The following is a 25,761-nucleotide window of genomic DNA, read 5'->3' as shown; positions in this document are numbered from 1 at the left end:
TCAGCATGTAATCCTCAATTAAATGGCTACCAACTGCTTCCACAGCTGTACAGGTTGCACCTTATTGACATACCACCCCCGACCAAGTCTGGTGGCCAAACCAGATCAATAAACTTGCCTGTGCTGGTCCAGGAACACCGCACTTGTGCTGCCATTTACAGACCCCAGCATGGCAAGACCCCTGCTGCTTAAGCGAGATAAGCTGATGAGATAGAGGATGATGGGGCACTTGTCAGGTCCATCCTGTGGAAGTGTGTCTTGTGAGTGTGTTCACTGATTAAACCAGACTTCCTTTTGAGAAACTAACAAAAGAAATGATTCCTTTCCTCACATTGTTAAAGATGAAAACTGAGCTTCTCTTTAAGTTCATGTGGACAGATACTGGAACACATCTTTGTCATCTTTTTTTAATTCTCTTTATGGTAGAGTAAGATCACAAGATATGGATATATTTACAGTTTTGCATAATGTTTAAATATATATATATATATATATATATAGAGAGAGAGAGAGAGAGAGAGAGAGAGAAAGAAATCATTATTTGTACTGTTAACTAAAATGTTAACTAATAAATTTTTCTGGTTCTTGAATCTTATTGGTCAAGCTGCATTCTAAGAATTTCTATATAACAGTCTAGCAGTGCTGTTTGTATCACTCCACTTTGTGTTTGCTTGTTTCAGAAAGAGTCTGCATGATTCAGTGACTCTTTCCGCAAGTTACATCGTTACGCAAGGTGGCAACAAGTGACTGTCTTTATGAGTGAATCATTGAATCATTTACTCAACAGATTTGTTCAAAAACATTGATTAATTCATGAACAAAAAAGGGTATTCATTAGTCATTGAATTATTCACACTGATTCATTCAGTAACACCACTCTTTGGTAGAAACTAAGCTTTTCAAAACTCCAAATCAATTGAACCAGTCTCCTTTCAAAATGATTCAAGTGTTTGAAACACCTCATGCTGATGGCACCTGCAGGTCAAAACACTGTAAATGTATTGAAAAATGCATTGAAAAGCATTGAAAACTTGCCCAGACAAGCATAAAACACCATTTACAAACCAATTGCACGTTTTCTCAAAATGTGATCTATTAAATGCAATCTACAAATCATTAAATACCATCTAGCTTTAACTGTAAATAAAATAAAATTAGGGCTTGATTTAAATGTAAATATAATAAACTTGTTTTTTGTGTTTATGGAGGGCTTGGCTAATTAGGACAATAATTAACTACTAATTTTACTTTTTATTATAATCTAAAAATGTGTCATTTAAATCCTTCATAAAGCGGAGACACAAGGTTTGACATCGCTGTGGAGTGCAAATTGACAAAGTAACTGGCAATATTGTGTCTAAAATGTAAGTTACCCAAGCTATTATATAACATATTTGGTTACTAACGTAACCTCGGTTCCCTTAGATATGGAACAAATACTGCGTCGTTCATCTTATTATTCATAAGACAAGACGCATCTGGGGAAAACTCCTTTTTCTCAAGTAACGCGGCAAAGTATGTAGTACTCATTCCGTATCTAAGGGAACCAAGGTTACGTTAGTAACCGAGCACGTTCCCTTTCGATACTACACTTGTACTGCATCGTTCGTCTTATTATTCATAAGACAAGACGCATATGGGGACAGTTCAATCGTGCTGTGCTACGAAGGGGGACGACAGAGCATCCGGGCAGAGCGCTTAAAAAAGGGGCTTGCGACGGATACCCATAGGACAGGATATCCCGGACAACGGGGACTGAAAACACTGTAGTCATCCTCCCAATCCCATATAGCTAAGGCGCCAGCAGGGCCAAGGATGCATATTGGGGGCACAGAATATAGTTATACCCGGACATGGTCGGGGCCATAACGGAAAACCATAAGCTTGTCACAGCAGTGAGTCTTATGCAGAAAGGACCTGCGTCTGAAGTGCAGGAACGTCCAGATTAGAAAACCTGACAAACGTGGACGGCGAGGCCCAGCCGGCCGCCGCACAGATTTCGGCGATGGACACGCCTCAGGACCACGCCCAAAAGGAGACCATGCCTCTCGTGGAATGCGCTCTTACACCTAAAGGGCATTGTAGGCCTAAAGAGGAGTAAGCGAGCGCTATAGCATCGACTATTCATCTGGATTATCTAGGCTTCGTGACCAGAAGACCTTTTGTGCGGCCACCGTAGCAGATGAAAAGCTGTTCTGCCTGACGGAAAGAGGCGGAACGATCAATGTAGGTCCTCAGGGCCCTAACAGGACAGAGTAGGTTCAACTCCTGATCATCTTGAGAAGGAGGAAGAGCGGAGAGAATGACCATCTGCGCCCTAAAGGGGGTGGATAGGACCTTCGGGACGTATCCATGTTTTGGTTTTAGGACGACTTTGGAGTCGTTAGGCCCGAATTCAAGACAAGAGGGACTCACAGAGAGCGCCTACAAATCTCCCACACGCTTAACTGATGCTAAAGCTAGCAGTAAGGTGGTTTTTAGCGACAGGGGACACAAGTCGGCAGTCTGGATTGGCTCAAAGGGAGGGCCTTTAAGGCCTCTAAGAACCAAGGATAGGTCCCAGGTTGGAACCGTGAGGGGACGAGGAGACAACATGTTTGCCCCTATGTTCAGTACACCCTGTATATGCACTGCTCTCAGTGAAAGCAGATTGCATTGGGCCCACTCTAGGATGGTTTTTGATAGAGTGAAGAGGGGCACTGAAGAGAACCTGCCCTGGTGATTTATGAAGGACACCACCATCATACTGTCTGATCTGACTAAGACATGGTGTCCCACCAGGAGAGGAAGGAAAGTTTGGAGAGCTTGATATACCGCCATCATTTCCAGGCGGTTCATATGAAGCTCGCTCTCCGGGCCGTTCCAAGTGCCGAAGGCCGGACGGCTGTCGCACAGAGCTCCCCAACCCATTTTGGAGGCATCTGTGAAGACGACCTTCCTCTTGTTCATTGTCTCAATTGCCACGCCCTGCTCGAACCAGCAGGGGTTCACCCAAGAGGCCAGGGTTGCGACGCACGCCTGGTTCACCTTGAGTGAGCAGCGACCATGTCGCCAGGCTTGGGGCGGGACCCGCGGCTTCAGCCAGAACTGCAGTGGGCGCATGCGAAGCAAGATTGGTTCGAGAACAGGGCTGCTTGAGCGAGGGCAAACTGATCTGGCTGCTGAAGAAGCGGTGCGCTGATCAGAGCTGCACAAGAGCGGCGATCTGAGCGGCGAGCTGGCAGAGCGGCGAGCTTATCAGAGCTGCAGGCTGCTTGTGGGCGCCGTCATTGGTTCCGAGAAAAAGGAGTTTTCCCCATATGCGTCTTGTCTTAATAATGAATAATAAGACGAACGACGCAGTACGAGTGTAGTATCGAAAGGGAACAGCTATATTCACTGCTCATTTGACTGTGATATTATTGTGGCAAAGCTTGTAATCACAGTAGCTACTCTTGCTCACACCGTGTTATTATGGCAAGCCAAATTAGTTTTAAATGCATGCAATGTTACTTGTTGTAATTGCATTTTTACTATTAACAATTGAATTAAACAGCTCTAATTGTAATTGTCACTAGTAATAATTAAATTATAGAGCTCTCTAATTCAATTCTTACTAGTAAAAATGTAATTACAGCAAGTAACGTTGAGAACACCAAAAGCTAATTTGGCTTGCCATACCTGATCCTATCCTAAAATAGCTACGAGTGAATGAAGAAATCTCTGAGCTTCTATATGTCATCGTTAAAATACTTTATAACACAGACCCATCTGGAGGAAACTTGGGCTTGGTGTAATTATGAACCCAAAATGCTCAGCCTCTGAAATAAATGTGAATCACGCTTTGCATTTCAAAGAGAAGTTGAGTCACCTGTTCTCAGACTACAATCACTAGGCTATTCCATGCATAAATGTAATAAGATCTGTTTCAGATTGCTATCATTTGCCAAGATTCGGTCCTAAAAGATTATATCCCTTTGAATGAAATTTTTATGTCAAGTGACACAGTAGATGTCAAATACAATTAAACCTAGTGTGAAGAGACATACTTTGTTCGAGCAGTGGCATATTAAAATGTATGAACATCTGTGGAGTTTAGGTATGCTTCCATCAATGCAGATAATCTGACAGTCTGTTAATCAGATAAAAATCAGTCTATTCAGTACACTAACTAATAGTATAATGTTATTTAATTTAATTCAATTTACATAAAGAGGAGTAACATTTTTGCAAAAACTATATGATCACTATATGAAAAACTGATGTTATCATAATGTTAATTTTTCTAGATCTTTTACTGGCCATTACAGATATGACCATAACACAAGATCACTAAACACTGTCCTTTTCTCTCAAATAGAATTACCAAGTTATACTATACTTAAAAAAGGAAGGATTATACTCCTCAACACAACAGGAACCGGTAATTGTCTTTTTTCCTAATTCAATTGACTCCTGACTAATGAGCATTTGTTTAAAACAACGGCAGAAGCAAACATCAATCAACATGCTAAATCAAAATGACGTCTTGTCTGTATCTATATATACAATAGCTTTATCTCTTAGTGAGCTACTGAGATGGGAGACATTAAGGTGATGAATAACAGCAATACTTTATACTCTCAGAGCCCTGCTAAATCCAGCACTCACTCACGCACACATGGAAATCTATGTGCACATTTACAAACAAACACACAAATGCATAACTCTACCCAGGTTGTCTTTCATATGATGAAATCATTCAAATTAATATTCTATTTGAATATATAAAGATATTTCTTTGAGCTGAAAAGGCAACTTTTTCAGTATTGGTTGAGCATTTGCTGTAGTTGAGTCAGCTGGTTTTTGTTCCTGATGATTTTTCAAGGACCCGGTTATTTCCTGAAGAACACAGGCAGGCTCATGTAAAATGCATTGAACTGTAGCATGAACCACACAAAATCCAAGGATACTATCTAGTTTTGAAGGATCTTTTCTAGAGAGGAAATATGTATTGGAAAATGTAGTCTTGGCTGTTTTTATGCTTACCTCATGGTCCTGGTATATTTGGCATTAACAAAATGTGTGCACTGTATTGTAATCTGCTTATTAAGAAACGATCTGCTATCAATATAAATACTGCATTTTAGCTAAGATGAATTAGGAAAAAGTAATGCAGAAACATGCACTGAATTTCATTAGACATGAAAAGAAAGGCATGATCTTTTACAGGAAGCATTTATAGGACCATAAGGTGAATATGTCCATGTTCCCTGAGGAAGTTGCTATGTTTAATGCTATGTTTGACTTTATCCAGTTTAGATTGCCTGACATTAAAGGTCACCTATTATGCCCATTTTTACAAGATGTAATGTAAGTCTCAGGTGTCCCCAGAATGTGTCTGTGTGTTTAAGCTTAAAATACCTCACAGATCATTTATAAATCCATGTTGTAAATACCCATTTCTGACTACAGTCAAGAACAGGCTGTTTTCGTGCATGTGCCTTCAAATGCAAATGAGCTGCTGTGCCCCGCCCCCTCTCTACCCTCACAGTTCCTGCCTCAATCGGATTCTCTGCCAAATACAAACAAGACATCTGCTTGGTTTTGATTATCATCTATATCGCGAACACTCTCACGGATAGTATAGTTTCATCATTAAAGTTTATTATTTCCACGCGTTTTAAAGCTATATCAGTTTAAACTTCTAATGGATCTGAGCACACTTATCTGAAGCACACGCACACAGACAGCTGGCTGTCAGACTTCAAGTCTCGTGAGTAACTCGTGTTTTGTTTAAACGGTCAAATACACACAAGGTTCTGTCAAAAACACACACAATTCACATAAACACAGTCAGTTATGTCTGTAAACGTAAATAGCAGGCAACGTTACAGAAATCGTATGTGTATATTAGATCTGTGGCGCATTCCCTTCAGAAATAAAACTAATCCACTGCATTCAACGGCTCAGATGTCAGTAAATGAAGAGTGTTATGTTCACTCTTACATCCAACAAGAAAACATCTCAATTGCTTACCAGACATTGTTGTCGCTACAGCTGCTCAAGCGCGGAGAAAATGGCGGACAGCATACATCTCGCTGAGGGCGGAAATACAGGACTGTTAGTCAGTGGCCGTGGGCGGGGCATGAGGAATGTGGCGTCACATTACTCAGAGAATCAAAACGGCTTACCTAATGAGACTGCTTTTACGGAGCCCTGGGCATGACATGCAGGAAAAAAATAGTAGGCTAAATCGTGCACATGATTCATATTTCGTTCCCTCGATTTATAAATCATGCACATGATTTATAAATCAAGGGAACAAAATATTAAATCGTGCGCACGTTTTATTAAGTCGTGCGCACGATTTAGTAAATCGAGGGAACGAATTAGTAAATCGTGGGAACGAAATAGTAAATCGTGCGCACAATTTAATTTTTTTTCTTGCATGTCATGTGCGGGGCTCCGTATGCTTTGGTTTAAAGGGGGATTTAAAAAAAAAAAAAAGGAGTGGGTTGATTTTTATCATTGTAGGGTGGTTGTGTTCACACACTGCCAACACACATTTATATCCAAACACCTTGTAAAAGTGGATTTAGCATAATAGGTGACCTTTAAATTAGCACTCTTTTACTTTTTTCATTGCCTTTCTGAAAACCACAGAGAGCTGTTATTATGATTATTGACAGAAAAGGCTATACTTCTTATTAGGTAGACAGAATGCAGTTAGTTATGAAACGAATCCCTTTCCTCTTAGGAAACAGTCTATCGACTACTTCTTAATGAAGATAAACAGATTTGAGGGTAAAATGATTACAGGGTTGTTTGATGCTGTGCTTGGGCTGTTTCCTTTTCCACTTAGTTGCTTATTGGCTTTTTAAGACCTGTATTGATCATAGTGGTCCATGTATTTCTTTACCAATGGCTAGTAAGTCTAGAAGTAACAGCGAATATATAATTTGTTTTGCAAAAATAAATGAAGATAGACAGAAACATGTAAATAGGGTAAAATATATCTAAATCTAATCTAAAATATATCACCCTGTTGATTAATCATAGTAAATTAAGACAATTGTTTGTATTAGAAGTTTTCTGAAATGTTTATGTTCATTGTGTAATTAAATATGCACAAATGTGCATATATTTCCAGAAAAGAAATCAGAACATTGGATAAATCCTGGGGTTTTTTTTACAGAGGAGATTCTGAATATCTCTTTTTATCACTCCATAAATCAGATAATACTGTCAACTGCCAGAAAAAATGTTATATATATATATTATATAAATAGGGCGAATGATATATGAACAAACCCCCTGTAAAAATCTTCAGAACATAAGAATAAAACTAGGTTTGGTGTATGTAAGTGTTTTCTTACTGAGATTTCTGGCTCAGTGCATGAGAAAGAACTCATTTTGAGAAAACAGCCTTTAAATATATGTATTGTAACTGAAATCTACTGACTAGCCCCAAATCTCTAAATTAATCAGTGCATTAAAAAACAGAAACAAAACAACAACAACAAAAAACAATTGTTTTGCCTGTAGGGTCTTGTCTTAAAAATTCAACCCCTCTTCTTGGGCTTTTCTTATCTCATGCAGTTTGGCTTTTCAATAGAATTTCCATTGAGGAATTTTTACTTATCTCTGCATTGAATTCTTCCATATAACCTGTGAAGAGTGTTTTGAATACTTGACACAGTTCTGGAAATAGCTGTATTACTTAACATACTTTAATGTATTATTTGTTTGGAATTTTGAATTTCTGTATTTAATGATGTAGTGTCTTCTTCCCCTGAAGAAGAATCACTCTCAAAGTCTCAGGTTCCAATGGCAAAAGATAGACTTTATTATCAGAGATACAAAGCCTAGTTGGTTTGTAAAGCAACTCCAGAATGTTGTCTCTCACAGTCTTATATACCGTTTCCATACACTCCAATTCAAGGTAGTGTCAATGCATTTCATATATGCCAAACTATATTTAAGTACAACAAGAGATCTCAGTTCATTACATGCTTTCTCATATGATGATAGGGAGCACAAAGAGTCTGCAGTTCATATGAGCTTATAGGGGTGGTTGATTATGATTTCACTTTTTTAACTTTAGTTAGTGTGTAATGTTGCTGTTACAGCATAAACAACATCTGCAAAGTTACGACGCACAAAGTTCAATGTAACTAACCATTCAGAAACATATGCATTCTATAAGTTGTAACTTCTTCCTGAGTCTCTCCATCAGTGTTCGACTCCGGTTTGAACAATGTAAGGCTGAACACCGTTACTGACAATCGTCATTTTGGCTGCGTGAGATTCTCCAGTTTTGTTGTTGTTGAGCAAACGAAGCGCGAACTGTTAAAGCTCCGCCCTCTTAGGGGAAAATTTGACAAGCTATAATAAATGATCTGTTTCTGGGGACACCAGAGACTTATACTACATCTTGTAAAAGGAGGATTATAGGTCCCATTTAAGATCATCACATGGCAGATTATTATATAGCTGAGCACAAGATCATCACATGTCTTCTCTTTGTAGCTACTCATCATATGTGAGCACACACACAGTTGACTATAATAGTAAAATAACTTGTTAAAGTAAATGGCTATATTCATATTGATTATGCTTGTTTAAATTATATTCTGTTTAATAGAAATCTTCCACAGTAACATCACAAATCACAGCACTCTTGGTGTTTCACAGAATTTTATCATAATAAAGATAGACTTTGAAGTGATTTTTATTTTTGGAGCAAGCCAACCAGGAAATCACAGTCCAGGTCACTGCTGTGAAATATTTCACGCTCCAAAGACAGATTGTGCTAGCATAAAACAGCTGAACTGTTTTTTTAATATGCTGGAAGCAATCTTTTTACTCTTCTCATATAGTGAAGCTGTGCCCTCTTAATAACATGAGAAGGTAGAAGCAGCCATCTGGTGATAGTATAATAATGAACAGATGTGTCTTCACCAAGATCACGTTGCTTTTGTGACTGCACATTCTGTAGTGCTTGTTATCCAATGAGTAACCCAACAAATATATGAAAACGTTTACTACCATTCAACATTTAGCAGTCATTACTCCAGTCTTTAGTGATCATTCTAATATGCTTATTTGCTGCTCAATAAAACACATTTCTTATTATTACCAACGTTGAAAACGGTTGTGCTGAGAATTCAAAAGAAAAGTATTTATTTGAAATAGAAATCTTTTGTAACATTATAAATGTCTCTACTCTCACTTTTGAATAAAAGTATTAATATCTTAAAAAAAAAAAAAAAAAAGAATCTGACCCCAAACCATTGAATGGTAGTATAGATAAAAATAAATCATCTAAATAATTGTGAGAGTGTGACTTGTAATTTATTTGATGCACATGCAAAAACATGAAAGCCTGCAAAAGCCTCTAGAGTTATTTCAAATTAAAATGATAACAAATGCACAAAATTCCCCCTTAAGATGTGCTTAGCCTTCTCATCTTATGAGGCCTATTTATATATCTCATCGTCTGGTACATACTTGGCCATACTGACTCATACAGACTCACTGAGTGATACTGTTGTTCATGCAGACCTTTATGTCACCCGTTTCTTCAGCAAATTATTCATTGGATTTGGCAGGGCTTACGGCCAACAGACTCCAATTGCCTATTAATGTTTTAGGCCAAACAGCCTCCAAATGTTTTGCATAACACCTGTGTGAAGTGTTTATTGTAAGAGGTTGATTAAAGATGTGACTAGGGTGATCCCAGCCCAATGTTTTTAGGAGAAGCTGTGGATGTGGAAGGAAAGCAGGTGACCAGAAAAGTGACGTTCAAAGCTTTTCAATGTTTAATTAGTGTCCTTCCATAAAATATTTTAGTTACTAAAACATCAAGTATGCATTCTGCGAGGAGAGCCTTGCCAATCAAACTAAAACTGCATATTCTTATATTTGTAAAAATCACTTTTCCCTTTGTAAGGGATTTTCATTTCTAAAGTGTAGACAGCTTTTTTGGTGAACTCAACACTGTAGTTTTCAGTATGCATTTTTTACAAAACGATAAACCTTCATCTTCATAATATTTAATTTTTAATTTGATATTTGTTGTTCCTTTTGATTTAAGTTTGTTTGAGCTTACTTTAATGAGAAAACAATGCAATTGCATTAGATTTCATCACTGCATAATTGCAAAGGCTTTTATCATTGCGGATTTAACGTAAACCACTCACATTTAAAGACAGTACTAGTATGGCACATCTGTGTCACATTATTTCATTTCTATTTTGTTGAATTATGTAAAATGATTAATAATTCAAAAGATAATATAATGTGGTTCACTGTTTAACCATTGTAAAATGTCATGTAAAGGACACATCAGTAGTTGAAAGCACATTAACACAAATGGATACAGAGAGGAAGAAAAAAAGTTGAAAATTACTGTGTGAGAAAAAATTCAAGTTTACAGAGTTTTAGTGTCAGTACTACATTAAACTACTATATAATGTTGCATAATAATGCAGTGGGGGAATATTTGTGGGTCAACAACTGTTGTTGCCAAATGTCTTGTGTAACCACTAAAAAGTGGCCTACATTATTTTAAATATATCTAGTCAGTGACAGAGTGCAAGCATGTTCGTCTAAAATAATTCTGTATTTTCAGCTTCAGAATCATAAATATTTTTATTCTGGTGTCACCATTGTCCTGTGCATTGGGTTGCCAGCACCAAGTCCAAGCCTATTCATTTCCATCCCCACTGTAATACCAAATTTAGCATTTTAATCAACAGTACATTTTTTTGTTAACCGTTCGTATCGTATCATGAGTTCAGTATCATGATATGTATCGAATCGTGACATGAGGGTACGTTACACCCCTAGAGAATGCTAATGAAATATTCATACATTTAATTACACATTATATAATATGTCATGATTTTTTTCATGACATGAGCTAATTTAGATATTTGTGAAAAAGTTTTGAGAAATCATTGTGAGTGTTTCTGAAAATAAGTAATATATCAGGCCTTCACCGCTGTACATTAAAAAATTTTAATCATTGTGATATTTGCTCTATAATAAACATCTGCTTTCCCATCCCAACCTATTTCTATTAAAAGAACTACATCATACACTGTTTTTTATGCCTCATGAGGTGGCTGAGTGTTCAAGGCGATGAACTGCTAAACCGTTAATGTCTGTTCCCATAGGACTGCATCCCTAGTTGTTAGGAAATGGAGTTGTCAGAGGTTTATTTCAAAATGCTTTTAAAGATGTCAAAAATCCCAGGCTAATGAATATAATATAATATAATATAATATAATATAATAAATCACCCTGCAGTTAGCTGTCTCTAAATTGCTCTGGTTGTAAATTTTACACCGAACCATTATGATGGGCTAAAATCCATTCCAAAAAGAAGAAGAAAAAAAAAAAAGAAAAACACTGCACACCATGCAAGTTATGCACAACCATGCCTGCAAACAGTGATGCTGATTAAAAGTTCAGTTTTTGTAGATTTAGAATTGAACGCCTATCTTAATTTGTTCAGTCAGCTTGAAGAAGAATATGAGTCTAGGACTTTCAACGTATAGAATTTCAGCAGTAAGAAATTATGCCACAGCATTTCCACAGGTAAAATATAAATGCCTCATAGGCAGACTGTTAGCACCAGCTCAGGGAATGTTGAACATACTCTCAAATTAAATTCTTTGGAGTCAGTGAGTGGCACGTGATGGTAACCTCATTAGCCCTTTTATGTACACATATCGATTGGAAAACAGATTATGAATGCAACCAAGGTTGAGTGTGTGTGTGTGCTCACAATGGTAAAATTCTACCTTGATTCATATGGAATCTTATGCATTAAAGTATAGGCTACCATTTTTGAGATTGTATAATCTAAACTTGTACCCTTGTAAATATATGCAATTTGCACTTCACTTAACACTCTCCTTGAAAAAGAACTGAGCTGTGCAATGAGTGCATAGACCATTAATAAATTTCTCAGCTGAGAGCATTGGTTATTTAAAGCTAAGAATATAATTTGAATAACCACGTTTTTTTTTTTAACGTCTGAAGTCAGTCTTGTGGTATGTTTTGTTACGCAATGCTTTGATCTTATTTTCTCAGAAAAGCAAGGTTTTCTAGGAGAACAGAGTATGCTGGAAGCTGGAACAGCAAGCATAGGGATTTTCAGATATTCAGGAATGATCATCTGTCTGCAATGCATGAATGTGATTGAGATAATATTAACTAAATACAACATATTCTTTTATTCTAGCTGTCCCAACTATCATCCTCATCCGAAGCTTCTGCAGACTTTAGGGTTTATATAACTTACGCACCTGTCTGCTACCTTTGAAATGGTAAACCACCATATTCTCCTCTGACCTGAGCCTCACAACAACTGCAATTTGCTAATTCAAGTCTTACCTCACAGGCAGCATTAACTTTCCCCCGAGAGGACGGTTTTTACACTCGAAATGATAATGCCACCTATATATGCACAGCTGCGCCATCTGCATTTCAACATTTGTGTCACAAAAAAAAGGAAAGGGGAGTATTGTACATTAGTACAATTACTGTATTCATTAGAACTGGCAATGATCCATGATCAGGCCAGTGAAATAATCTGGCTGACCCCCAAACCTCTTGAGAGCACAGTTAATAATACTCCATCCAAAAAGCAACCTCGAGGACTGATTTATTAATCCCAGTTATTTCCATGTAATTCCTTTTCTCCCTGAATCTCTATCATTGCTTGAAGAGTTTAGATGAAGTTATGCTAAAAATGAAAGATTAGTGTTATTGCTAGAACAATTTTAATATTTAACTTCAAACATTTTTCCAGTGATCCAATTTCGATTTCCATGCCACAAAAAGGTATTTTAAAAATAAAATGCACTTAAAGCATGGGATGCATTTGCACCAAACAGAAGAATAAATCTGGGTTGTTCAGCAGCTGGTAATACGTTTTTGCTTAGGTTGTTTAGCCCTCCAGCCTTTAGAGATGCACAAGACACACTTAAAACAAACAGAAATCTGACTGAGGCTGAAAGATTATGACAGATTATAATTTATTAAATTATTGACTCTTTGAAAAGACAACAGATAGAAGATGTTTACAATGTTGGAATAAAAGGGAACACTGTTGTAATATAGACATAGAAACCTTTAGACAAAAAAGAAAATAGAAACTATTCCCACTCTTTGCCCAAACAAAAAAAAAAGTGTGCAAAATTTAATACAATAGTACAGTTGTAAAATGTTGTAATATCTTTGTTTCCATCCATTTAATATATTACAAATTTCTTTATTTTTTTATTTTTTCCACTCGATTTTCTTAATCTGTAATGAAATTAAAACTGGTCAAAAAAGTGCAATAAATCACTGCAGGTAACTTTGGCACCACTTTAATTTTACAAACAATAATAATAAAAAAAAAAAAAATAAGGCAGCAATTAAACTTACGTTTTCCGTTTTAGAGGGTTACTTGTTCACAGTGAAAAGATAAAACTGAGCTTATAAAGGGAAAGTGTCACTGAGATATACCAGGCTGATGAAAGGAAGCTGTCTTTCCAGAATGTTGCCTAATGATTAAATAATCGACATTTCCTGAAAGTGGAACTGTCCGTTGAATCATTGACCCAGTATAATACCATTATGCACATTCATCAAAATCTTATAGCCTAACTTACAAATCTGGTCTCTGTGCCATGGTGAATGAAGCAATATTTCACGTGTTCATTTAAAATACATGCATAAAGAATAGCAAGTAACGCATCTGGGACAAACAGGCTCTCAAATCTGGATTAAGAAACGACTTTAGCCTATCTGCAAACAAAATGAAGCTATGAAGGGAAGTGTAATGATAGCTGGTTATTCTGCGTTCGTTAACTCTAGCAAGACATGTATAGGCTATAAAAGACTAAGAGTAAACATCCAGTACTATGATGCAAACAACTTTGTCTGGTGTCTGTGAATGAGGCAAACCTATACTGTACACCTCTGAAAGACGGATGAAACTTTACTCTTGTAGAATGCCTATACACACAATTAAATGCAACAAATTATGTCTCATTCTCGACAGAAAACATACTCTGTGTAGCTTGTCCAGATTTTGTCCTCGTTTGGGTCATTGCTGGAATAAGCGCACGTGCCAGTGGAGCTGCACGCGACCATATGGAAGCCAAACTCTGACAGTTTGTCAAACGCCTGCTCGAGAAAATTATATTTCAGATAATAGCGTGATGTGTACCTCTCCGGAGGTCGGTCCGGGTCTCTGCTCTCGTTCAAAGTGTCTCCAAACACCTCCTTAGCCAGAGAAGTCTTCCCGCACACCGTGATCCTCGCGACCCGCCTGAATTTGGCGTCTGTTTGTATGTCTCTTCCGATTGTATACGAGCCCCGGTAACCGACTGTGATGTAGCCTGACTTTTTGGACTCCAGAGAAGGAGAATGAGCGGTGCTGGGGACGGACAGCGTGCGCGAGGTGTCGGGTCCGACCAACGGGGTCGCGCTCGCGCTCAACTCCTCCGAGTCACTCTGACAGATCTCATCGGTGATGGAGTTGTCTTTACTCATTTTGGGGCTCAAGAGCTTGGACAGGTCCCGCAGCTGAAAAAACTGAGCCTCCCGCTGTAATCTGCTCTTTTCCGGAAAATAGTCAGGCAAAACCAGATGTAGATCCCGTAGGTAGTCTAAAATGTAGCGAAAAAGAAAGCCGTCCCTGTCGAGAAAAAAGCGACCTTTGCTGTCCCGTGCCAGTTCTGTCGGTTTTTTCTTACTAAACATGTTCCACAGGAGAGAATCCGGTACGGCTATTAAAGTCGTATGCCGTGTCACATACACTTGTCCACCAACATTTAGTTCAATAATGTCAGAAAACGGGGACGCGGAATCCGCGCCGTTTGATATTCCACACTCAGGATCTGCCAAAGCCATCACGTCTCTTCAACTAAAGATGCCAGTTATGTGTGCAACGGGTTTCCCAAAGACTCCAGATAAGGGCAGATGTTTGTTTAAATAGGTTGTGCTGTGGAAGGGGAGGGGAGAGAAGACGGCTGAGGTTAACGCTTTATTGGCAAAATGGGACCAACTGGTGTCGTGCCTCCTGCTGTCAGTGATGGAGATGCTAAACTGACTGACTGTTGATGTCTCTTATCAAAAGGCAACAAAATTTTTAAGAGATATGAACTTAAACTTAAATGTAGATAATAACATGGGGAAAATCAAAGGGATATGGCTAAACAAATCTCCTCACACAAATGGTCTCATAATAAATTAGTGTAACTTACATATTCTTCCATGCCCTTCAAGATGAAGGAGTAGTGGCATCTAGTGGTAGAAAGTCGAAATTATGGGACTCAATCTTCACAAACTGTAGAAGAAAATGGGCAGCGCACAGGAAAGCCAAGGTTTTCTGTGTGGTTGTTAACCTGTTTTATGCAGTTGCTGGACTCTTCTGAGTGGTTTTTCATGTTTTGCTTCTGTGGTTGTTAGTATGTTTTGAGGGTTTGCTTTTAAGCAGTTGGGTTAGGGTCCCTCACACGGTCTGCAGCTTAACGTGCTGTGAAGGCTTGTGTGCGTCAGTGTGATGCTGAGAGCTAAGTCAACCACAGTGGACAGGTCTCAGCTGAGATGCCAGATGAAGACAAACCACCTGATTCTGGACAGCAGCAAATTGACATGATGTTCCTGGCAGAAGATTACAGTCTTGTGATAACGACAGCAGCGTCAGAATTACCTTAATGGAAGAAAATGAAAAATGACTATATATGTGGAAGTCACTGATGAATCAATGGAAGCAACTGTTCAAAAAGAATGTAGAAACACAGAATGATTTAATATGAATAAAGGTGTATATCAATATAAAACGGTTAGTTCCTGTCCTTGATGCTGATGACCGCTTCACCTAACAGTTCTGTGGATCACTACACAACACCCTTAGCAACCACTCTTAGCAATGTAAACTGTTTGTTCTCAGCTGATATTGTTCATTGAAGCTTACATTCAGATTTTTCATTTTCTTTCAGGTCAGTCCTATGTTCATTATAAAAAATCTGTTTAAATGTCCGATGTATTATCTTGTCCTTTTAACAGTTAAGGGGTTTTCCCGTGACTGACAGCGCTAGTCAAAGCATTTGTCAGTTGCATCTTGTTCTGTGTTCACAACAATTCAGTCTGTATTCAGGCTACAATTCAGTCTGAATTCAGGCTACATTAAGTCTTCGCTACTGTCTGACACACTCATAAAGACAGTGTTTGCCGCCATCTAATGGCGTAATAATGTAACTTCTGTTGCTGTTCGCAGTCAGGGACTATTTTTTCCAGCGGAAGGAAGGGTTTTGGTGAAAGTTTACTTCATGAAAGTTGCATTGATACATGTTTTTGGCTTTAATATTTGTATTGTGTGATAACCGTTTTATAAAAGGAATAAGGTAATCGAGGCTAGTGCTGTATCGTGAATAAGTCACGGCTGAAGGGGTTGTAGGCACTCCGCTTCACGTTGTGTCTAACAATGCCCTTCAGCCGTGAATTATTCACGATACAGCACAGCCTCTCGTACCTTACTGCTTACATATTATTGATTATATTCGATTATATTTTCTTAAATTCTTTTATGCATGTGTAATAAATATGAAATGAATTACTTCTAAACTCAGGCAAACAATAAAAAATATCAAAAGTTCAAAACTATAATTAATCCTGAATCCTGGATTGCCAGAGCGTTGTTATTTGATTGCATAGCCTATATGAGAAAATAATAAGTTGTTGTTATTTTTCTGAGTTTCATTTTTAATGTCTGTATATATCTTTGTTAAATATTTCCCTAATGTTAATTTCAAAATAAAAAGCAAAATATAAAGGGATCTTACACACACACACACACACAAAAAAAAAAAAAAAAAAAAAAAAAAAAACATATTTTGAAAAAAATTCTGTCCATCTTAAGTCAATGTGGTCTAATGTTGTTTTAGATCCCTTTGACTTTCATTGTGGAAAAAAAGCATTTGAAAAATCTTCTTTTGTGTTCTGCAAAAGAATGAATGTTGTACAGGTTGAGAACTACATGAGGGTGAATAAATGGGATTTTAATTTTGTTTAATTTTTGACTGAACTATCCCTTTAATGTCTGTGAACTTGACTCACAATCTGGATTCAGCTCTTAGTTTTAAACATGATATCAACCTGCAAATTTTCAGGGTCATGATCTGTCAGTTATGAATAGACTGTTCAATGAATAGATTGAATAGAAAGATTTTAGAAAAGAAAACTTGTCTATGTGTGTAGAAATCATCAGCCTCCCTTCAGTGAGAAAAACATCTAAAAGCAGAGAGCTTCACTTACCTGTTATTATGATGTCAACAACTACTACAGAATGACAGATAAAAACAGCCATTTAGAAGGACAGAGAAAGGCACTTTAGACATGACTGTATATAAATATAAGTGCACTTTTACATCTATTTGTAAAAACATTTATATATATACACACAACTATTTTAATAATTATATCTATTAAATATTATTTCTATATTTAGTTAAAAATATGACATATGACAATTATTAAATATTCATTATAAAAAAAATAAAATTGTTTTAGTAATATACGTTTGTTAAAAAAGTTTACTATACAGCCTGTAGGTGTCAGTCTTGAGCAGCCCATAATGACATGAGATGAATCAAAAGACGTAAGCTCATAAAATAACCTTCTACTGATAACCTTCTACTGATAACCTTCTATCAGTCTAAGAGCTCCATTTAATACTATAGACCACAACATTATTTTGAATATACAGTGCTTAAAAAATTTATTAGACCACCACCCAATGTAAGGTTTGTACCACAGCTGCCCTAAACTACCAATATTGTTGATTACCAAAATCATTTTTATGTTTCTGTAATGGTTAATCCACACCAGTATGTGTAAGCTCTTTAGTCACAGTAGTGTTTCTAATGCTAAAATATAATTATTGTTGGAATTTAATGGATTCAAAGATAGATTGCACAAACTATTTGAAAGTCAATAAGAACAGAGACCATGTGGAAAAGTACATAAAAACAATGCCAGCAAAAATGCAACCTGTTATCAAGACCAAAGGAGGCCATACAAAATAAAAAATATAATATTTTTGGTTATTATGTGTGAATAAAGACTATTTAGGTTTTAAACAAGTTTTTGACAGATTCCTAAAATATTTGTGTTTTGTCTTTATTATGACAGGTGTCTAATACATTTGTTAAGCACTATCTATCTATCTATCTATCTATCTATATATATATATATATATATATATATATATATATATATATATATATATATATATATATACACAGTATCTCACAGAAGTGAATACACCCCTCACATTTTTGTAAATATTTTATTATATCTTTTCATGTGACAACACTGAAGAAATGACACTTTGCTACAATGTAAAGTAGTGAGTGTACAGCTTGTATAACAGTGTAAATTTGCTGTCCCCTCAAAATAACTCAACACACAGCCATTAATGTCTAAACCGCTGGCCACAAAAGTGAGTACACCCCTAAGTGAAAATGTCCAAATTGGGCCCAAAGTGTCAATATTTTGTGTAGCCACCATTATTTTCCAGCACTGCCTTAACCCTCTTGGGCATGGAGTTCACCAGAGCTTCACAGGTTACCACTGGAGTCCTCTTCCACTCCTCCATGACGACATCACGGAGCTGGTGGATGTTAGAGACCTTGCGCTCCTCCACCTTCCGTTTGAGGATGCTCCACAGATGCTCAATAGGGTTTAGGTCTGGAGACATGCTTGGCCAGTCCATCAACTTTACCCTCAGCTTCTTTGGCAAGGCAGTGGTCGTCTTGGAGGTGTGTTTTGAGGTCGTTATCATGTTGGAATACTGCCCTGCGGCCCAGTCTCTGAAGGGAGGGGATCATGCTCTGCTTCAGTATGTCACAGTACTTGTTGGCATTCATGGTTCCCTCAATGAACTGTAGCTCCCCAGTGCCGGCAGCACTCATGCAGCCCCAGACTATGACACTCCCACCACCATGCTTGACTGTAGGCAAGACACACTTGTCTTTGTACTCCTCACCTGGTTGCCGCCACACACGCTTGACACCATCTGAACCAAATAAGTTTATCTTGGTCTCATCAGACCACAGGACATGGTTCCTTAGTCTGCTTGTCTTCAGCAAACTGTTTGCGGGCTTTCTTGTGCATCATCTTTAGAAGAGGCTTCCTTCTGGGACGACAGCCATGCAGACCAATTTGATGCAGTGTGCGGCGTATGGTCTGAGCACTGACAGGCTGACCTCCCACTCCTTCAACCTCTGCAGCAAAGCTGGCAGCACTCATACGTCTATTTCCCAAACCCAACCTCTGGATATGGCGCTGAGCATGTGCACTCAACTTCTTTGGTCGACCATGGCGAGGCCTGTTCTGAGTGGAACCTGTCCTGTTAAACCGCTGTATGGTCTTGGCCACCGTGCTGCAGCTCAGTTTCAGGGTCTTGGCAATCTTCTTATAGCCTATGCCATCTTTATGTAGAGCAACAATTCTTTTTTTCAGATCCTCAGAGAGTTCTTTGTCATGAAGTGCCATGTTGAACTTCCAGTGACCAGTATGAGAGAGTGAGAGCGATAACACCAAATTTAACAAACCTGCTCCCCATTCACACCTGAGACCTTGTAACACTAACGAGTCACATGACACCGGGGAGAGAAAATGGCTAATTGGGCCCAGTTTGGACATTTTCACTTAGGGTTGTACTCACTTTTGTGGCCAGCGGTTTAGACATTAATGGCTGTGTGTTGTGTTATTTTGAGGGGACAGCAAATTTACACTGTTATACAAGCTGTACACTCAATACTTTACACTGTAGCAAAGTGTCATTTCTTCAGTGTTGTCACATGAAAAGATATAATAAAATATTTACAAAAATGTGAGGGGTGTACTCACTTCTGAGATATATATTGCACTGACTCATATCTTTTGTTCACTGAAGTCTTTTTTTGAAATGCTTTTGTGGCTTTTCCTGCCTCCACAGACTGACTTCAGCACAAGTCGTTTGCATTGGACTGTGGCCTGTGAAGGAGCATTTCATTGGTCGTGAATCTAGTAAACAAATCTGTGTTTGGAGTCTGAATTTAACCCATTTTTGTAAATGAATATACATATGCACATTTATATTGTTGTTTTTATCCTTTCCGTGTCTTTTTCTACCATTGTAAATGTCCAGTAGCTGACCAAATAAAGCAAAAGCAACAGATCTGCTTGTTATGTAATTCTGTTTTTAACCTGTCATGATTTTGTAATTGTAGACACAAGGACAAAAACTTGAGGTTGTGAACAAAAATCATTGTGTGGCTAAAAAAAATAAAAAGCATGAAAGTATTTGCCTTGTTTATTGTTTTATGTTTGTTAACTTGCAAATCAATATATACTTATTGTCTGCATCCACCAATCTTATTGGCTAGTTAAAGATTCATAACACTTCGTAAAAACGTCTAGGGCTGCAACTAAAAATAATCAATGAATATGATGATTATATATATTGTGTATATATATTATATTTTTGCTCCAAATACTGAAAGCTTTTAAAGCAAATACAATGAATGTATCTACAGTAGGTTTCAGTGTTTACAGTGATTCTCAATCCCTTTATTTGACACCCAGTTCAGTTCATGTCATGAGTATTTTAGTAATAAGCTAATGAGCTCAATTCATGCACAACAATGGGGACTACACATACACATGTAATGAACCAGAATGATGTTAAAGCATTAAGACATTTTAACTGTTCTATATAACATTCGTAAGGCACTCAAAGAATAAATCCAAAACTTAAATCTTGTTATTAAAAACTGTCCTGTTAATATTGATGACATTAACTGCTGGAAATGTAATACTGTATATGAATATTAACCATTATGATAAGGTATATTTCTTTCACTTTAGAAGGTTCACACTCATGTGACACTATGAGGAACCAGTGACTGACAGAACACAGTCTCTGAGACTACAACACAATTGCAAAAAGAAATTCCAGAATTCACAAATGCTGGAGATGCACACTTGCTGTGGATACTAAAGTTCATGAAATATGGTGTCATACCATGTGATTTCACGATTGTCTTCTGTTTTCAAATCCATGAAATCACTCTGATTCTGTAAAATGATTTAAATTTCAACCTGTAAAAAGATAATATTTTTTTTAATGTGTGGGCACATCTAATCACTGTTAATATGCAAGGCAATTTCAGGAGTACTTTATAATTTAAATATTATTTTATTACTTATAAAATAATACTTATATTGTTTTTTTAGTATTACTAAATATTTTTTGAAAATACATTATAAAATCAAAACATACAAAGTTTGAACTGATTTAACTCCATAAGGTAGTCACAAATTGTGAAACAATGCACTTCACATTATTGTGGTTAAGTAACCTTGGAAAGTTGGCGGTTGGTGAACCAGTTTTGCTTATTGGAACATTGGTATATAAGGCAAAATTTACCATGCTGAACTCACAGTAGGTTTCATTCCTCACACAATGATCAGAAAGGTACTGACTTCTAATAATTTATTTCATTCATTACTGATTTGCAGATAAAATAATGTTACATAATTCATCCAGCGTTCGTTTTGATATTTTATCTTTTCTTTCCTCAGGGTGTTACTGAGAGTTTTGGGGCAGCAGTCTCCTGTCTGAGCACATCTCATCTGACAGATGAAGTGATTAGGAGGAGTAAGCGAATGATACTGGACACGCTGGGAGTGGGATTGCTTGGAACCAGTACTCCAGTCTTTAACACAGTCCTTCAGAGCAGCCAAGTAAGGATGGTGTTTGAATAGAGGGATATAGTTCAGATGACCTCCTTTTATGTCTGACTCTTATGCACATTTCTTTGATAATTTATAAATTAGAGGCAGCAAGCACTGGAAAACAGCAAGGTCTGGGGAAGACCAGGATTATCTATTCCACCTCAGTATGCTGCCTTTGTTAATGGTGTTGCGGTAGGTCATTTTAAATACTCACCTTCAGTACTCTGGTAAATACATGTACTTGTAATGAAATCAATCATTTCTGCATAATCAAGGAGGTCCTGCTAAAGCATGTATGTGTTCTCTCAGAGGTGCTTTTGATAATGGGATATGTTCCTGTGCTATTAGGTGCACTCTATGGACTTTGATGACACTTGGCATCCAGCGACTCACCCCTCTGGCGCTGTGTTGCCGGCTCTCTTGGCGCTGGCTGAAACATTGCCTGCTAAACCCTCTGGCCTGGAGCTGTTGCTGGCTTTCAATGTAGGCATAGAGGTTCAGGGGAGACTCCTGAGGTTTTCTAAAGAGGCTCACAACATTCCCAAAAGGTAAACATATTTTGTACAATTATGTACTGTTTAAATGAAATGTATGATCAAAATACATCAAATAAATTCTGGACCCCATTTGTAAAGAGCTATAACTGTATTATTTTGTCTTTCAAATAGACATAGTAATCATTTTAAATTTGTGTAAATGGCTGAAACTGAAACTTTATGATATATGGAATATTAAAGTAATTAGAAGTATTGCATTCAGAGCTGAACGTAGCATGCAAGTGGTGGTCTATATATATATATATATATATATAGGCCTATAACACAGAAAAACAACAAAATTGGCAATAATCAAAACATACTGAATTTTAGTAGCACTGTATAATAACTTTCATTAATAAATCATTAAATATTCTGTAATGCTTAACAGATAATGAATAAGTTATAACGAGACACTGCAGGTGAATAGGGTAAAAAAAAACACTAATAGTTATCACCATACTTCCCCAGTACAAAAATCTGAACATTGGATGAAGTCAGGTTCAGAATTCTTGTTACTTTTTTTGACATATTAGAGTCAAAGGTTTTTACAGAGGGGATTTTGGATATTTATATTTATCACTCCAGAATTCAGAAAATACTGTGAACAGTCAGATTTTTTTTGTTGTTGTTGTTCAATTTTCTTTGAAATAAAATGTTGTATATAATCTGGCAATTTGTAAAGTTTGGTGTATGTACATGCTTCTGAAGTGGAGACATATGGCTCAGTGTAGGAGAAAAAGCTAATTTTGAGAAAACGGCCTTTAAAAATATGTATTGTAATTGACATCTATAGACACAAATAGATAATGTGCCAAAGAAATAAATGCTTAAAAGGAGGATTTTGGATGTTTTCTTACCACTAGTCTGAAAAAACACTTAATTAAAAGCCAAAAATCCAAAATCTCAAAAACAGTGTTTTAGCCTGGTATCTCACCTTAAATATATATATATATATATATAGAGAGAGAGAGAGAGAGAGAGAGAGAGAAATCTGCAAATGCACTTACGTTCAAAGAATTTTCAGCAGCCATTACTCCAGTCTTCAGTGTCACATGATCCCTCAGAAATTATTCTAATATGCTGATTTGTTGCTAACATTTCTTATTATTATCAATGTTGAAAATAGTTGTGCTGCTTAATATTTTTGTGGAAACTGATACATTTTTTTTCCCTGTATTTTTCAGAAAGTTCACAAGAACAGCATTTATTTGAAATATAAATCTTTTGTAACATTATAAATGTCACTTGAATTGTCACAAAAAAAAAAAAAAAAAAATCTTGCTGACCCCAAACTTGAATAGTAGTGTACATTTCAAATTATTCGAATGTACATCAACTAATTATCAATTAGGTATATTTAATGAAATAACACTTTAATGGGATCATAAAATGCGAGCAGAACAATATGACTGTCCACACCTTTACTGTTTGATAAAGATTTTTTTATTTATTAGATATTTATTCTGATTTATGTGTCCCTCTCAGATTTCACCCACCTGCAGTTGTTGGGGTCATGGGCAGCGCGGCTGCTTCGGCTAAACTTTTGGGTCTCCCAGCAGCCCAGAGCATAGCAGCTCTAGCGATAGCCTGCTCATCTGCTGGAGCTCCCATGGCAAACGCTGCTACTCAAACCAAACCTCTTCACATGGGCAATGCTGCCCGCGGGGGTCTGGAGGCCTCCCAGCTCGCTCTCCTCGGCCTTGAGGGTAATACACAGATTCTGGATCTGGAATCAGGATTCGGGGCCTTCTATCCAGATTATGTCCCTCGCCCACTGGCTGAGGTCACCCCTACTTCTCAGTATAGGTGGGTGTTAGAAGACCAGAACATTGCACAGAAGCGCTTTCCCGCACACCTTGGCATGCACTGGGTGGCGGATGCAGCAATAGAAGCAAGGGCGAAGTTTTTGGATAAATACCCAAATGCAAATCTCAGTCAAATTAAGAAGATCACACTGAGAGTGCCCTCATCCAGATATGTAGACTGCCCTTTTCCGGTTAGCGAACACCAGGCCAGACACTCCTTCCAGTTCAACTGCTGTACCGCACTGCTTGATGGTGAGGTCACGGTTGAATCCTTCAGCAAAAGCCAGATGAACAGGAGTGCCCTAAAGGAGATGCTTCTGAAAGTAGAGTTGGAAAACCCACAAGACAATCATTCAAGTTTTGAAAAGATGTATTGCGAAATTGCTGTGGAGACAACACAGGGGGAAATGTTCACCACACGCTGCAACACTTTTTATGGTCACTGGAGGAAACCACTGAGTCATGAGGATCTGGTGAAGAAGTTCAGGGCTAATGCTTCAACTGTGCTGACCGCTGATGTTGTGGAGGGTATTATTTACACTGTAGACCGTCTGGACACAAACCAAGACTGCTCAATGCTTTGGTCATACATGCACTTTAATAAGCACATGATGCACAGAGATGAGCGCCGCTTCTCAGCTTTGGCTTGAATTATTGTGTAATGTCACTTGCATTATTCAGGCTTATAAAAAGTATCTTGGTGAATGACCTGTCTTATTTAAACCTGTCATGACTTTGTTTCTCATATTCTCGCTTTTTTGGATTTGTCACCAGTTCTGAAGTAGTTTGTAGCAAACTTTTGATGGTAAATAAGATAAATGTGTAAATTCTGAGAAGGTAAAAGTTAAAATCATGAGAAGCACTGTACTATTGTGATTGAAATATTGCATTTTGTATTCTAACTAAATAGTTACAAATGATTTACTCACCAAAACAAATTTTTACTTTCATTTAGATATTATCAAGTGTTCATTTTGGATCTTTTATATGCATTTTGAGTGTACTGTGGCTAGCCTATTTCAGCAATGTCAGATTTTTTTTTAAAATACACAGCATTAAGTAACAGTGCTCTTTCGTCAGACAGTTTTTACCAGAAGGCAAAAAGTTCCTTTCACTTGTCAAAATGAAAGTGAAGAGAGAAACTAATACAGCTTTGTTCATTTTTACACTTTCTGAATGAAAGGTTTCACATCATTTTCATCTTTGGATTTTACACCACCATGTTTTCTGTTCTGTATGTGCTTTTTTATTTTCTGTATTTTGCTGACATTACCTGTTGTACTGTGTATTTGTTTATGTAATAGTCACACAAAGTTTGGTACTGGTAAGATTGATTTTTTAATGTTTTTGAAAGATTTTAATATAATTTTTAAAATTCAGATATCATTCTATGCTGATTTGCTGCTCAAAAAACATTTCTTATTATCTGAGCTGACAAAGGTAGTGCTGCTTTTTATTTTTGTGGAAACCGTAATACATTTTTCAGGATTCTATAATGAATAAAAATTTCTAAAGAAAGACTTTTTTTTTTTTTTTTGACAATGTAAGTTTTGATTCTTACTTTTCAATTTAATGCATCATTGCTGCATAAAACTATGAATTAAAAATTACTGATCCCAAACTTGTGAATGGCAGTATGTCTTTGTGTAATTTTAAAGACAATTAAA

The 25,761-nt window shown here is 37.1% G+C and overlaps 2 protein-coding genes across 2 annotated transcripts; one reads left to right on the top strand and one right to left on the bottom strand.

Annotated features, from left to right (window-relative positions):
• Nucleotides 1–12,991: 12,991 nt before the first annotated feature.
• kctd12.1 (potassium channel tetramerisation domain containing 12.1) lies at nt 12,992–15,582 on the bottom strand. Its single transcript, XM_051906826.1, has 2 exons — nt 15,231–15,582; nt 12,992–14,968 (listed from the first exon to the last, which is right to left on the bottom strand). The coding sequence occupies exon 2, from the start codon at nt 14,875–14,877 to the stop codon at nt 14,011–14,013; it is 867 nt and encodes a 288-aa protein (XP_051762786.1). The 5' UTR covers nt 14,878–14,968; nt 15,231–15,582; the 3' UTR covers nt 12,992–14,010.
• A 5,763-nt stretch (nt 15,583–21,345) lies between these two features.
• Nucleotides 21,346–25,614, top strand: acod1 (aconitate decarboxylase 1). Its single transcript, XM_051905392.1, has 5 exons — nt 21,346–21,490; nt 21,598–21,759; nt 21,853–21,942; nt 22,099–22,298; nt 23,775–25,614. The coding sequence occupies exons 1-5, from the start codon at nt 21,479–21,481 to the stop codon at nt 24,742–24,744; spliced, it is 1,434 nt and encodes a 477-aa protein (XP_051761352.1). The 5' UTR covers nt 21,346–21,478; the 3' UTR covers nt 24,745–25,614.
• The last annotated feature ends 147 nt before the right edge of the window (nt 25,615–25,761 follow it).

Source organism: Ctenopharyngodon idella, chromosome 9, assembly GCF_019924925.1.
Source record: "Ctenopharyngodon idella isolate HZGC_01 chromosome 9, HZGC01, whole genome shotgun sequence".
Taxonomy (NCBI): domain Eukaryota; kingdom Metazoa; phylum Chordata; class Actinopteri; order Cypriniformes; family Xenocyprididae; genus Ctenopharyngodon; species Ctenopharyngodon idella.
This window is presented reverse-complemented; position numbering and strand designations above follow the sequence as displayed.

Excerpts from the sequence above, each read along its gene's own strand:
- kctd12.1 (XM_051906826.1), bottom strand. The coding sequence starts at position 14,877 with ATGGCTTTGGCAGATCCTGAGTGTGGAATATCAAACGGCGCGGATTCC.
- acod1 (XM_051905392.1), top strand. Across the intron at positions 21,760-21,852 it reads CAGTCCTTCAGAGCAGCCAA|AGGCAGCAAGCACTGGAAAA; the intron begins GTAAGGATGGTG and ends TTTATAAATTAG. Across the intron at positions 21,943-22,098 it reads CCTTTGTTAATGGTGTTGCG|GTGCACTCTATGGACTTTGA; the intron begins GTAGGTCATTTT and ends CTGTGCTATTAG.